Source organism: Boleophthalmus pectinirostris, unplaced genomic scaffold, assembly GCF_026225935.1.
Source record: "Boleophthalmus pectinirostris isolate CB_2022bp ecotype Guang Dong unplaced genomic scaffold, ASM2622593v1 HiC_scaffold_4, whole genome shotgun sequence".
Taxonomy (NCBI): domain Eukaryota; kingdom Metazoa; phylum Chordata; class Actinopteri; order Gobiiformes; family Gobiidae; genus Boleophthalmus; species Boleophthalmus pectinirostris.
This window is the reverse complement of record NW_026571353.1, coordinates 2,360,922-2,376,677: the sequence shown is the minus strand read 5'-3', so window position 1 is coordinate 2,376,677 and position 15,756 is coordinate 2,360,922. Positions and strand designations below refer to the sequence as shown.

The window sequence follows — 15,756 nt, the reverse complement described above, 5'->3', positions numbered from 1 at the left end:
GACTTTAGAAATGAGACAAACCTGTCGCCTCCAGTCAAACACAGAGCACAGAGACAGAGTAGGACACAAGTGACCAGTGTGAAACAATCCTGTGATTGTGTACATGGGACAATCCAGTATGTATTAATTCCCACTCTATAGTCAAACAAGAATAATCATATTTTTTAAAAAAAAAGACTCCGGTTCAGATTTTAAAACAGCAAGAGCGCAGGATACAAACTGTTCATTAAAATCATTGCCCTGTTTGTGTCATAACTTTGAAACTACACCCTTTAAAATTTACAAAACACAAAATCATAAACGCACAGAAAAATTCTCAAGAGAGTTTAATTATTCATTTACAAATGAAGTGGTGAAGACACGTGACATATGCTTCTATATACACAGCCCAACAGACTCACTTTAAACCGTCTGAAAACACTATACTCAAATCCTTTAGTTTCTTCTAAATGTACAGCCTCTTTCACTCACAAATATCTATCCAAATTAAACACAAAATCAGAACCATGTACATGCTAATCCAAAATATAAAACTTCTAAAATCTATGATAAATACATTTAAAATAGCCGTGATCCGTGAGGGCACTTCTGATGGAATTCAAAATGAATTAAATATTTAAATCTGAACAGGCACGGTCAAAACAAAGTGTCTTTGCTCTTAGCTTGGTAAAATCATAATGTATAAATAATTTTAAAAACAATTTCAAGCTGTGTTGGATAAAGTACCGGAAAGTTAGGAAAGCGCAGAGGTTTGATAAGGGCTGAGCAATATGTCGTCATAGCAACCCGAAAACCTAAATACCAATATTTTCTATGAATATTCCGTTAAGATTTTAAATAAGCTTATGAAATCTGTGCAGAAAGTTTCAAATATATCAGTTCTCATATTGGACAGCCCCTCTCAAGTGTGCGTACAAACGTTTAGTGAAGAGACAGGACAAAGAAAACTTTAAAAAAAAGTGACAACAATTTTAAGTTTAAAAAGATTTCAAAATTGTGAGCTGCAATATTGAAGAATATAATAATATTTCTGCGTTCTATATACAGCAGTTTGAGTTGGCCTGACACAGAAGTGGAGCTGAAAGAAGACGGTGAGTCTAAAGCTTGGGTTCGTTTTATACTGGTCTTTAAAGGTGCATTATGTAACATTTCTGCAGGAGGGACAAGGTTTTTCTTGAATATTGAATGTTGTATGGAATTAATTAACTATCTATTATTTCCATGGAGACAGGTGTGAGTTACAGGTCATATCTGTAGAGAGGAGAGCCTGTCTGGGGAGCATGGGTGATGTGGGCTTGTGGGTGGAGTGTTGAACAGAGACATGTAAAACCTCTTCAGGCATGTTTGTAGAAAGCTTAAAAAACCTCTCTCTTCTCTCTTTCTTTAACAAACAGCCCACCAGGAAAGTGACACAGTGCACCTTTAATGTCAGTGGAGGGACATGATGCTGGACACAGGTCAGGATGACCACAGAGCAGGACTATACACCACACAGATGATCTTTGTTCAGGTCAACGTTAGTGTTAAGGAGCTGTGCAGACTGAGTGTGAGCGCAGCCTGAAGAATACCAAAGGCTTCACACACGACAGACTGCTCTGTCAAACTAAAGGTCAGTGTGTGTGCTCAGTGTGTGTGCTCAGTCTGTGTGCTCAGTGTGTGTGCTCATCGTGCACGCTCAAAGTACAGTGTGCACTGTTAAAGGGAACATGTGCAAGTCACTGCACTTGAGAAGAGTCGGGAATCATAGTTGAGATTGACTCATGACTTACTTATATGACTTGTTTAAAGATATTTGTGTCCAAATCTGAGAGTTTGGTTTCCTTGTCCCCATGAGCACTTAAAGTGTCACTGGGAAGGACACCTTGCTTTTGAGTGAGTATCTGTAGTGATTGTAGAAATGCCAGCCATGTTTGCATCAGTCTGCCCCAGGGCAGCTGTGTGTACTTTCCCACAGTGGGGTGGGGGCGGGGGGGGGTGATGTATAACTGAAGCGCTTCTGAGAAACTTGTCAAACTTTAAAGCACATTCTAAATGTTGTTGTTACATAAGTGAATTCAAGTCACTGAACTCTATCGTTTCTATTCTATCCATGAGCAGAGTGACAGGTGCATGAAGCACTCATAAAGCTTTAGTGACATTTCAGCTTTGGATGGTGGAGTGAGACGGTGCAGAGGTGAGGGGTCAGAGGTCAGAGGGCAGCCCCCGGGACATCTCCACGCGCCGCAGGTGGTTGACCAGAGACTGGACGTAGGTGAAGACACACTTTGAGTCAGGCTTGTTCCCCATGATCATCATGTCCTCCACCTCCAGCAGAGGCATGCACTTAGCATACGTCCTACAGACACACACAGATACTCCGGTCAGCAAGGTACTACTCAGCATGTACTGCAGTACTCACTGTACACTGCAGTACTCACCGTGCAGGTAGTGGTACTTTGGTAAGTTGTGGTAAGTTGTTTTGAAGCCATACAAAATCAGAATATCAAGTGTATTGCCAAAAAAAAGAAATATTTGTGCAATATTAATTCTCATCCAAGAATAAAAAACTAAAACTAATGGACATATTGATTTGAATGTATTTAATTAATTATTAATTACTATACACTGTTAAAAAAAATTAAAGGAACACTTTGAAAACACATCAGAGCTCAAGGATTTCATCCTGATACCTAATGACATCAGACTGCCTTTTTCTAGCCAGTAGAGGTTTGTGTGTCCCTCCATGGATCTGACTCCCCAGAACATCACTGACCACCACCAAACTGCTCATGCTGAACCATGTTACAGGCAGCAGAGTGTTCTCCTCGTCTCCTCCAGACTCTTTCACGTCTATCACAGGTGCTCAGGGTGAATCTGCTCTTATCTGTGAAAAGCACAGGACACCAGTGGTGGACCTGCTAATTCTGATGTCGTCTTGTCAATGCCAGTGGAGCTCCATGGTGCTGGGCGCTGAGCACAGGACCCACTACAGGACGTGGTGCCCTCAAGCCGCCCTCATGAAGTCTGTTTGTGATTGTTTGGGCAGAGACATTCGCACCAGTGTTCTGTTGGAGATCATTCTGTAGAGCACAGGCAATGCTCACTGTTCCTCCTGCACAAAGGAGCAGATGTGGGTCCTGCTGATAAGTTGAGGACCTTCTACAGTCCTGTCCAGCTCTCCTAGAGTAACTGTCTTTCTCCTGAAATCTCCTCCATGTTCTGGAGATTGTGCTGGAGACACATTAAATCTCCTTGCAACAGCACACCTGCATGTACATCCTGGAGAACTTGGACAATCTGTGCAGCTTCTGTAGTGATAATCACTGGAGCCAAAGCAGCACTAGTGAAAAACCAACCAAAAAACACCAAGAGGGAGAAACACTCTAGTGTCACCTGTTGTTCATTTTCATTAAAAGAGGAGAATCCTTTTTGTTCCTAAGACATTGCCCTGTCCACATTTATAAAGATATACAACTGATTGTTTTTCACATTGAGATCTGATGTGTTTACAAAATGTTCCTTTCATCCTTTTCAAGTCTTTGCCCCAAATGACAGTTACAGACACTGACCACTAGATGTCCCTGTCTCCTCATGGTAATCCACAGTGATTTAAACACTCTATGCCTGAGACAATGTACAGAAAGATCAGATTTCTCTGGTTATTCTACATGTCTGCATCTTTTAACCTTATTTCTGGTCTTATTTCTGGAAGGACTCACCAGACCCAATGCTTATTAAAGTGCATATGGCAGCTAAGAATACTTATCTCTCATATACTCAACTGGAGGTAAAGAGGAAACTACCACTGCATGACATCACAAGGTGGAACAGAGCGTTTAGAGCTTTGGAGATGTAGATAGACAAAACCCAACTCAGTCTGTTTTTGAGAGAATAACAACATTCTAACATATCTTAAAGCTCACGAGAGTCATTTTTGTGTAATATAGGAGCTTTAACAATGACAACACAATCAACACAGTCTATGAGGGAACTTTCTAGAAGACCTGGAACCTGGCTCTCCTGTGTGTGAGGGGCCTGTTTGCCTCAGATGCCCTGTCTCACCATGTTTTGGGGGGAGGGGCGGGGTGGTCTAGCTGTTGCCCCGGGTTTTGACCAGCCCCTTGGTCACCAGCCCCCGGTAGAACTCCTGCAGGTAGGTGTACACGCACTTCCAGTCAGGCTCACGCATCTTCACCATGTCGTCCACGTCCAACAGCTGAGGACAGTCCACCATTTTCCTGAGGGACGGGAGCATGCGGGGACATAGGGACAGAAAGAGGGAGGGACGGACAGTAAGGAGGACAGAGGGGGACAGGGAAGAAGGGATGAGAGGGACAGAGAGGATGGGGGGCAGAGAGAAGGAGGAACAGAAAGAGATGGGAGTAGAGGGACAGAGAGAGGATGGACAGAGGGGAGGGGGGTGGACAGAGAGAGAGAGAGCAGTGCACAGGCAGCAGAGTGAGTGACACAAACACATTACATTGTGACATGCTTCATCTACAGCAGTGACACAGAACCACAGCACCCAAAGGTGCCTGAGGCTCCACAGCAGAACCACAGGACCCATAGGCCCAGACTTTCCACACACACACATACACAGACAGTACAGTACAGTACACGGTAAACCTGGGCTCCATGCATTTGACAAGGACCTCTCCTATAGGCTGTGGATACTAAACTCTGACCAGTCAGAGAACTTTGGATATGACACTTAACATAATCTGTACTTTACATATGAAACCTGCGCTCTACACTTACACTCAACTGAACCTGTGTCCAGTGTCTTCACCTGCACACAGAGACACATCCAAGTGTGTCTCATTCTCACTTTATGTTCAGACCTCATGTGAAGCTCAGAACCTCCAGACCTCCCTCCCTGAGCTGCAGATGCTGCACTAGCACTGACTCATGACTGGTGCAGGTGCTGGGGTTTAACACAGCACTCGTCCATCATGTCCAATGTTTTTGCAGTTAAAAATAAATCAGTCTTACTGTTAGCAGGAAAAGCTGTATTACATTTGAACATGTTTGTCTGGGGACACGAGTCGTGTCTGTTGAATTTAAAATTCTTAAATCTTAAATCCTGTCCCTTTAAAGTTCAGTAAACAGAGCATTTGTCCAAACCAAGTGATGGTAAAATAATGAAACTTATCATCTGATCTCATCCTCATTCACATGTGTGATCTCTGCCTACTCTCTCTGACTCTCTGACTCTCTGCCTCTCTGCCTCTCTGACTCTCTGACTCTCTGACTCTCTGACTCTCTGACTCTCTGACTCTCTGACTCTCTGACTCTCTGACTCTCTGACTCCTTGTAATGCATAGGAGCCACATATTACACAGATACACTAGCTCTACACACACTGGTGCTCAGGTGAGAGTGAACTACAGTGAACACTGACAGTAGTGAACTACAGTGAACACTGACAGTAGTGAACTACAGTGAACACTGACAGTAGTGAACAGTAGTGACCAGTAGTGTGCATATGTGACTGTGTTCTCTATGACAGTACAGTACATGACACCAGCTCCGTGCCCAGTCCGACTAGAGCGTGTGGGGGACACAGAGGAGAGGAGGGGGGGCTGTCCACAGCGCCACCTGCTGCATGGAGCAGTGTTTGGAGTCAGGTCCTCTGCGCTGGTGACCTTCTCAGATGGTCAGATGTTGTGTCTGCGCTCAGAGGCCGTGTGTGTGTATGTCTATTAGTCACCTGCCGTGGAGAAGGCCAGGTTGAAGTTGTGTCTGTACTCAGACAGGTTGTGTGTGAGTGTATGTGTGTGTATATGTTTGTGTGTGCGTGTGTATGGGTCACTCACTCGGCCGTGGAGAAGGCCAGGTCAAAGTTGTGTCTGCGCTCAGAGGGGTTGAGGGAGCTGTAGTCGAAGGCCTCGGGGAAGAAGTGGTGGACCAGGGCGCAGAAGGCCATGCCGTTGCTCCAGCTGGACGAGAAGTTCTGGATGTTCACGTGCTGCAGGAGGACACACAACATGAGCTCTCAGGGGTCAGAGTCTGGTACTTGCACAAGCACATGCAGACAGCCTGTCCTGTTGTCCTGTGGACCACATGCCCGTCTCACCTCGTAGGAGCGAGTCTTGGCCCTGCACCAGTCCAGAAGCATTTGTTTGATGGAGTTGGCGTTGGGGACTCCGAAGCTGGTGGAACGCTGGACCCTGTTGATCTTCACCACACCTGGACCTCCAGAGCTGTGCACAGAGAGGGTTAAACATGAGCTCCAAAGCTCAGGACACGACAATAACATATTTAACATATGGTCCAACTGTGTGTCTGGCCAAATGGCAGACCGCGCTGACGTGACGGACTTGGTCTAAATGAGGTGCATCTGGCTACTTCCTGGTCCAATGGTCAAATTCATCTAAATGAAAAGAGCTATAGCTATAGCCAGCTAATAGTTTATTGAAAAAAATAGTTCAATCTAGCTACTTAATGAGTATGAAACTGTGTTCCCTGGTGTTGGTCAGGAGGTTCTGATAAGTCCCTGTTTCTGGTGTTTGGAAAGTTGGGAACCAAAGAAGGTCTGATGATGTCACATTTAACAGTGTAGAAGTGTGTGCGTGTGATGAAGCAAAGGATCATGGTACAGTATATGAAGCAGCGTCAGGCAAGATTTTAATACACTCCAAATATCCATAACATAGTTAAGGTTAAAACAGGGACATTTTACTTCTGTGGGGTTTTACCTGCACATAACACATAACATATTTAGAACACCATGTCGACTTTTATCATTTTCAAAATGCTACATTAGTGCATTCACAGTTTTTTTAAGTTTCACTTTTGTTTCTGACTCTGGAGTGCTCACCCGGGCGTGGCGTCCTTGTCCAGCCTCTCTATCATGGCCTTGCGCGCCTGCATGGACGAGGCTTTGGGCATGGTCTGAGCCCTCATCAGCTCCTTCCTCCTCTCCGCCTGCCTCCTCTCCATCGCAGCCAGACCTCCGCCCCGGGACAGGCTGTCGTCCTCACGGTCAAACACACTGACACAACGACAACAACACACATGTCAATACTAGAGTATTGAAAATCAGATACCAATCGATACTAAAACTGGTATTGAAACTAGATACTTATTTGAGCAGATATCGATAATAAAAAAGTCCCATTGACAGGACAAAAATGAACCTTTCCTGGATGTGTTTAGAATGATGTTGAGCTGTACAGAACAAGTAGAGCACATAGACTAGTACACACATGGACCAACATGAACCTACTGGACCTCTGAGGATTACACACATATAAGACACATGGGAATAAAAAAGAAAGTACTATAATTATTTAATGTTGAAAATCACATCCTGAGGTCTAAAAAAAAGCTTTTAACTATCACCATGGCATTGGAATCAGTATTGAGTATCAAATTTATTTATTTATTTATTATTTATTTATTTGAGACGGGGACAGCGCACATTTTTTACATTAACCTTTTTTTTTTTTTTTTTTTACAGGAGAGATGCATTGTACATGAGGTTGTAGCATCAGTACTAATTTCCACCTGGAGTCCCTGGGCAGATTATTGATTGATTGTATTTAACTGACCTTGACTAACTGTCCTGGAGACCTGTTTAACATGTTTTGGGTTGATGGGGGAAACTGGAGTGCCCCGAGGAAACCCATCCAGACACAGGGAGAAACATGCAAACTCCACACAGAAAGGCCCAGGCGACCCGGGGATCAAACCCGGAACCTTTTTGCTGTGAGGCATGAGTGCTAGCCACTCAGCCACCGTGCCATTATTCCTTAGTATTGAAATCCAGTTTGAAATGTTTGTATCATGATAACACTAGTCCATACACATACATGGTTGTCTGGCCTGATTCATTTATTTTTTATGTATCTATTAAAGATGCACTTGGTTGGGGTCCCTCACCTGCTTGTTTCTATGGAGATGTCATTGTTCTGCCTGGAATGTTCCACAGTGTGACATTAAACAGATCCACTTTACATTTATTAAGTTACAGGGGGTTTGCAAGCTCAAAAATACCGAGAAAAACTGATTTGGTTTGGTCTCCATGAAAATAGAAAGGTTTAATGTCATGCTGTGAAACATCCCAGACAAAGCAATAACATCACCATGGAGAAAAGCATTTGAAAAGTGACACAATGCACCTTTAAAGTATGTATATATTTATTTTTGAAAGGTGCAGTATCTGATTTTCATTGTCTTAAAATGTGAGGAAATTAACTAGTTCATTAGAAACACTTTGCTGTGGTCCAGAGTTATTCCTCACTTACCTTATGCATTCTGAGCAACTTGCATGCAAATATGCACTTCCTGAGAGAGTGTACAGTGGTCAAATGTTGCTTATGCAATATGCCTGTATGAGGGCAAACTTAACCTAAGTATTATATGTAAGTATTTATTTCTTTACTCAATCATTTTATGTGCCTTTTTGTATTTTATTTTATTTATTTAAATTTGTAAAATATATTTTTTAGGGATGCGCAAAAATATTGATGTATCAATATATTGTATCAGTTAATGTGATGATACAGTATCGATATTGTGGGCTGCTGTATCGATATATCGCCAAGAGTATTTTGGGGTATATTTTCACTAATTATTTTGTTAGAGCACTACAGTTTTGTTGCTTGTTCAGAGGAAGGAATCTTTTTTATGTGACACATTTGACATTTTCACTGTTTTGATGACTAAAATGGACATTTTTCAGATGAACTTTGCACAAAAAGTGGTTTAACAAACACTTTTAGTATCATGATTTAGCATTTGCTTTTTATTGAACCATATCAAATCAATTTGAAATATATTGTATCGAACTGAAAATGCACTGTATCGAGATATGTATCGTATCGTGGCCTGTGTATCGAGGTATGTATCATATCGGCAACTTCTTAATGATACCCAGCTCTAATATTTTTTAATTTCAATAGCTTAAAAAAATGTTTAGTATATTGTTATTATATATTTTAAGCTACTGTATTCTGTGTAACATGGGGACATGTGTTAGTAAAATGTGCTATACAGACATACAGAACTGTGGTTTCTGCATCCAAAACATGAGTGTAACAAACCTGCCCACTTTCTTGGTGTTGGACGACATGGAGGTAGAGGAGGATGATGAAGAGGAGTAGCTGTAGGATTTGGACTGGACGGTTCCCCCTAAAACACAAACACACAACCACATTTTAAACAATTCACAATTAAAAAAACAATATTGAAACTGTTTAATGTCACTCACACAGAGACTCTAAAACTGAACAATCCTGGTCAATCCTTTCTAAACACACAGTATAATGAAGAGCTCGCCTCATTTTGGATCTGTCTCTGTATTTTAATCCTTGTGCAGTAGTCAAAACACGGCACTTGACGTCACCATTACATCATTTAGAGGACTGCCAAGTTCCTGTGTACCTGTGTTTAATTTAAATGTTTTTTTAAAATGTTTTTTCAATAGAAGTCAGTTAGAAGTGGTTCCAGAACTGTTGTGTCACCAAAAACTGTGTACGTGTCCTCTACCTGCAGGTTTAGACTCTCAGTTGGGAGTGTATGACCTTTTCAAAACGATACGAGTCCAGGCTCCACATTCTTCCTGTAACCTGTGTCAGTGTAATGCATGAGGATGATACACAGTGACCCTGGCGTTTGGACACAGTGCGACAGGCGTTTGGACCAGGGAAACAGGATAAACACCTCACAACACACAACCGTTAGATCTCCCTCAAAGGGCTAAGTGAGGAGATGGCCTTCCTCCAGTGTGTTAAACATATTAAACAGAGCCTGAGCAGAAGTGTGGGGCTGATGCTCATGATGAATAGTATAATGGCTCATATACTCTTACACACACGACACTTACTGTCAGTTTTCTGAACATAACTGGTCTCCACCACTGTGCTGCGACTGGACCTGCTCCCATCATCTGCCCACAAACACAGGAGCCGTTCAAGTGACGTATTCAAGAACAGTTCTATACACACGACCCGTCAAACGTTTGGACTTTTCATTTATGTTTACCACGTTCTACTTTTCACAATTTATGAAGCAAAATACATGAGATTATTTATGAAAAAAAATTACTCAGCTATTTTTTTATATTTTACATTCAAATCCTCACAGTATCCACCCTTTGCTTTGTTCACAGCTGCAAACCCTTGTCCTCCTCTCAATGAGCTTGAAGATGAAGTCTCCTGACATGGTTTTCATGTCAGAGCTGTGCCTCGTCTGGGTCAAAAGCACTGATAAAACTGTGTTGTTTGCTTTATACCACATGTGTCTGTGAAAAAAATGTAGATGGTGGAAAGATTTCTCTCAATCTGTCTTGTGTAAATGAATGTGATTTCTACCTGAAACCCAGACCAGTCATGAACATGTGTAAAGGTTCATCAGATACAACTGTCTCCTCCTTCAGGAAGCCCTTTGTTATTATCAACTGTTTGTTCATTTAGCACCAGCCTCTGAAACCAAAGTCACTCTGCTTTGATATGTATGTAACTTGTATTTCTGTATAAATACTCAGAGCTCAAATGCTCTGGGGAGATTCTTGGGCAAATACTGGGGAGATACTTGGAAGATGGGGCAAGACGTTGTACTGCTGGTGGAGAGAGGCTGCTGGGATCTGGCCAGAACAGACCTAGGCCCTGTCCGTATCTGCTGTGACAAGAATAAACTTTGGTCTATATTCCAAAAACTCATCAGGCTTTGCAAAAGGATTCATTATTTAACTTCAAGAGATACATAATTTTTTTCACGACATGTCAGTCACAGTTTTGATGCTTTCAGTGAGGATCTAGATTGGAAATAATCATGAAAATAAGGAAACAACATAAGTCCAAACTTGACGGTAGTGTGCCGTGTGTCTTTCACTGCAGAGAAGTAAAGTTGGCTAAATATCTGGGCAAAGCCCTGACTAACCAATTTATATAGATTTTATTCTTTTCATTGTAATATTTGTGTCTGACAATAACAAAACACATATTCAAGAACAGTAAAGGTGCACTGTGTCACTTTTCTGCTGATCTCCATGGAAACATTATCGCTTTGCCTTAAATGTTCTCCAGTTTAGCAGTAAACTAACACGCACCTATTCTGTATAAATGACTTTTCAGAGCTTTAGTTATATTTGTTCCTCATTATTTACTCATCTAAAGTTGTATTTGGAGTGATTCATGCTTCTTTGACTAATCTTTAATCATGCCTTTTCAAGACCGTTTTGCTGATCTACCCTCGTTTTCACCTCCACTAGTACACGCCCACTGTGATGTACGCACTTCATTCTCCAATATCATGTTCTTAAATCGTGATATGTGTAGGATTCTGCAACATTGTGCAGTCATTTTGGTACAAATGAAAAAGATATTTGTTGTGATGGTGTTTACGGCGACGTCAGCTCCCACTGGACACCTCACTTTTCTAACACGGAAGTCAGTGGACGTGTTTCTTTTATTAAATCATTTTAGATATTGTTATTGTGATTTAAAATGTCCAAGTTATAACATCATGAGATTATATTTATAGAGCACTATACGTCCTCTTTAAAAATACCTACAGATCTGATCTGTAGCTGGTTTAATGAAGCCACCTGCTTTTCTTCACAGACATGGATACATTTAATGCAATACTGTGCAACATTCCAGCAATGCATTAAAATCTCCATGGAGACCAGCAGGTGACAGACCCTCCACCAGAAAAGTTCCACACTGCACCTTTAATTCTATATGTAAACAAATCAAAGAGAGAATTTAAAGGTACCGGACTGTGCGAATCTCTCCGTCTTGGTCACTTGGCTGAGCGTGTTTCCATCAGCGGACTTCTCCAGCTTCCTGATGACCACCTCCCCTGTCCCCGCCCCCGCACCTGTCCCCGCCCCCCCTCTGGACGCCGTCTTCTGGTCCCTCTGCTGCCGGAGCTCCTGCAGGCGGCTCTCTCTCTCCTTCTCCCTTTGGTCTACAGAGGAGCAGAGGAGCAGAGCAGAGGAGCGTGAGGGGAGGCCGGGCCAGTGGAAAAACAGAGCCCCACACACAGATGGATGAAAGGAGACATCCAGGAATCACCTTTGACATTCTTTCCACATTAAGGCTCTGAACACGTGGGGTTCATGTGGCTCTGGTGCTGGGGAACTACTGTAAACACATCTTTTCTCAGAAGCCTAACTCTAACCTTAGCCTGACTAACAAATCAAACTACAGCAGACCTGTTCATTGTAGATAATATGTTATTCTTGGTTTGTCAAAGGCGTACTAAAATTAGTATTGAAACTCTGAGCAGGTATTGATCCAAAAAAATTACATAACTAGATAAAAATGTGACATTGACCAATTTCATCTTGAATTTGATCAGTGAACAGTATAACACCACAAGGTGTCATAAACAAATACTACAAATCAAAGAAACACTTTGAAAACACTTCAGATCTCAATGTGAAAAAAGAATCAGGTGTATATTTATATAAATGTGGACAGGGCAATGTCTTAGGAACAAAAGGATTCTCCTCTTTTAATGGAACAACAGGTGACACTAGAGTGACAACAATGACACAAGCCCTAAAACAGAACTGGTTTTCTCCCTCTTGGTGTTTTTTGGTTGGTTTTCTACTACTGCTGCTTTGGCTCCTGTGATTATCACTACAGGAGGATGAGGCTGTTCCTGAACCCTACAGAAGCTGTGCAGACTTCTCCAGGAGGCATATCCAGATGTGCCATTACAAGGAGATTTACTGTTGCTCCTCAGACTCTACAGGAGCTCAGTGATGCCCTCACACAAACCTGGAAGAACATCCCAAAAGACACTGTCGTCTCATTAGGAGTGAGCCACGACGTTGTCAAACATGCATAAAAGCACGTGGGGGCCACACAAGAAATTGAGAAGAGAAATTATTTAATTTTGGTAAAATGGACTAGACTGCCACATTATTTTCACTTCCTAAGACATTGTCCTGTCCATATTTGTGTAGATTTCCAACATATTTTCTTCACATTGAGATCTGTTATGTTTTCAGAGTGTTCCTCTGATGTTTTTGAGCAGTGTATTTTGTGTCCAAAATGACAAAATTGACTGAAAAAAGAGCTTTTAAAATGTTAATTTGGGTTTCAAAAGCAGTGACAACTAGATGACAACCCCTGCTCCTACTACTCCTACTACTCCTGCTACTCCTGCTACTCCTACTACTACTCCTACTATTACTACTGATACTCCTACTATTACTACTGCTACTCCTACTATTCCTACTATTACTCCTACTATTACTACTGCTACTCCTCTTCTTACTCGTCCTTCTCCTCCTGTTATGCTTTCTGTGAGTTGAAAGTGAGTGCAGTCTAAGTGATCAGGTTTGAGTTGACTTGATAAACATGTACACATGCGCGCACACACACACACATGCACACACACGCACGCGCACACACACACACACACACACACACACACACGCGCGCGCACACACACGCACACACACACACATGCACACACACGCACGCACGCACACACGGGCACACAGGTGGTCAGTGCACACAGCACAGCACACTGCAGTGACAGGAGTTACCTCTGGGTTTTCAAATGAAATGTAAATGTTTTCTAATGACTGGCCATAGAGATGTTATTGCTTTGTCTAGAATGTTCCACAATGGCATTAAGCCACAATTTTAATTGAAACAAGAGAAGACCATGTCACAGGTCAGATCATATCACATCCTGTGGAACATTCCAGACAGATCAACAACATCTCCATGGAGACAAGCAGGTGACACACAAACACACACACCAGACAAGTTCCGTGGTGCACCTTTAAGATTATGTCACGAGCTGCAGAGAAAACTGGAGCTAAACCAGGTCAGTGACAGTGGTTGCGTCAAAAAGGGCATCTGATGTAAAATTATGATACAAAAGTTAAAAGCAGTGACAAAGTGCAATGCCAGATTTGTAATTCCACTAATTGTATTCAAGTAACTTCCTCAGTGTTCAAACCATTTCATATGGTCACATAAAGCTTTTGTCACTTGTAGATTTTACTCAAGTAAGAGTAGTGTGACTTCAATAAACATATTATTCTAGTAGGAGTAAAAGTATACTGCAAAAAAGTACTCTGAAATGTACAATGTCTTTAAAAGGCCCATATTATGTCATAATGTAGTTTCCTCATCACAAACACACCTGGAGTTGTGTTTTGTTTTTTTTCTCAAACAGAAAATACTGTAATGTTCCACCTTGTGATGTCATGTGGTCATACAGGAAGTGCTCCACTTTGTTTTTAATCTCCATACATGTCCACTAGAATAACTTAGATGATTTCAGCCCTGGAATTGCCAATCTTTATTTATTTATAAAGGTAAAAGGAGCTGTTAACAACTACCACATGACATCACAAGGTGGAACAGAAATGGAGATGTAGACAGACTAATAATAAATAGTTACTCAAACATGTGTGAATGAAACAAAACACAACTCCAGGTCTATTTTTGAGGAGGTTACAGCTTTCTTACATTCTTACAAGTCCATTTTGCATACTATATGATCTTTAAAAAGTTACTCAAGTAAATGTAACTGTACTACCCACCTCTAAACTGCTGGAAACGGTTTCAAATGAACTCTAGTTTTGTTTTTCACATTTTAAACCTGGTCTCACTATATTTGGGATGTGTTCCTGTGACATTGTTGTGGTGATGTGATGTCAAATTCTAATATGTGAACTCCACATGTTACACAACTGTTCCAGCTCAAACTCCCTGTATGTCCACGTACAGGGTCATCATGCATCATTAAGAGTCTGGAAAAACATGTCAGATCATGCCATTCAAACACACAGCACACAGCCTCCTACCCATCTCCTCCTGAGTGCAGCCCAGCATGGCCTCTACAGGGTCATACACGCTTTATTATACACGGACATGTCTTATATGTGGATTATTATGGGCTGTCGTCGTGGTTACCTCTCTTCCTCTTCCTCAGGTCCCTCATGGCGGCGCGGATCAGCCGCCTTTCCTCAAAGTCTTTGGACTCATCCAGCTGGAAAAAAGCAGAAATGCACTTTACTATGGTTTATTACGCTCATGAGAGCATCTAAAACTCTGACTGAAAATACAAATAAAGATGAAAAAAAATCAGTTGCTTGTAAAAATTCTTGGTGAAAACAAATATTAGACAAAAAGTTTCTATTGAAAATGTTTTAGTAAGGTTAATTGTACAGACAAAATACAGATCACTTGCACATAACTTGGAACAGTATGTAGCCTGTGAAAAAGGTCCTACACACAACTGTCACAACAGGCCTCATGTGAAAGAACCTCCACGACACATGCATCAAGAAACTGGGACTTCCAGTTATTGCGCCATGCACACTGAGAAGGATATTCTGAAAAAGTGAGCATCAAACCACCATGTTTGTTTTCCCAGTGGGATGTGTCTATTGACAAAGTCGATCTTTTCAAGTCTTTTGAACCATATCACTTTTGTTTCTGGTTCTGATATTGTCAGATTTTAGTGTTGGGATTCCGACATTGTTAATTGTGTGGTTGTTGGATCCTAACAGTGGAAAACTGCTCGAGAAATTTGTTTGCGAACTTCATAAATGCAAAAGTGAATCAGATGTGTGTGACTCAAACCTCCATTCAAACTGTTTCTCTTCCCAACGGAACTGAAAAATAGTGAAAGGTGAAGGTGATGGGCAGGATTGATCCACGGGAAACACGAAAAAGGAAACCTTTGACTGCTTAAATCATCCCGAGTTTGCAGTGAACGTTTTGTATGTGGAGCGACATCAAAGTGGGATCCCGTTTGTTAAGCGAAAGGTGCAGAAGACAAACAGACTGAGCT

General features: G+C 41.8%; 1 protein-coding gene across 1 annotated transcript in view; it reads right to left on the bottom strand.

The window, feature by feature from the left end:
* Positions 1-310: 310 nt before the first annotated feature.
* smtnb (smoothelin b) overlaps positions 311-15,756 on the bottom strand; it is a 118,409-nt gene continuing 102,963 nt past the window's right edge. Inside the window, exons 11-19 of the mRNA XM_055161464.1 lie at positions 14,874-14,949; positions 11,701-11,895; positions 9,809-9,871; positions 9,027-9,114; positions 6,800-6,973; positions 6,056-6,182; positions 5,796-5,947; positions 4,042-4,217; positions 311-2,335 (exon numbers count right to left, since the gene is read on the bottom strand). Of these exons, the coding sequence (XP_055017439.1) occupies positions 4,070-4,217; positions 5,796-5,947; positions 6,056-6,182; positions 6,800-6,973; positions 9,027-9,114; positions 9,809-9,871; positions 11,701-11,895; positions 14,874-14,949 (1,023 nt within the window). The 3' untranslated portion in view covers positions 311-2,335; positions 4,042-4,069. The remainder of the gene's footprint in view (positions 2,336-4,041; positions 4,218-5,795; positions 5,948-6,055; positions 6,183-6,799; positions 6,974-9,026; positions 9,115-9,808; positions 9,872-11,700; positions 11,896-14,873; positions 14,950-15,756) is intronic.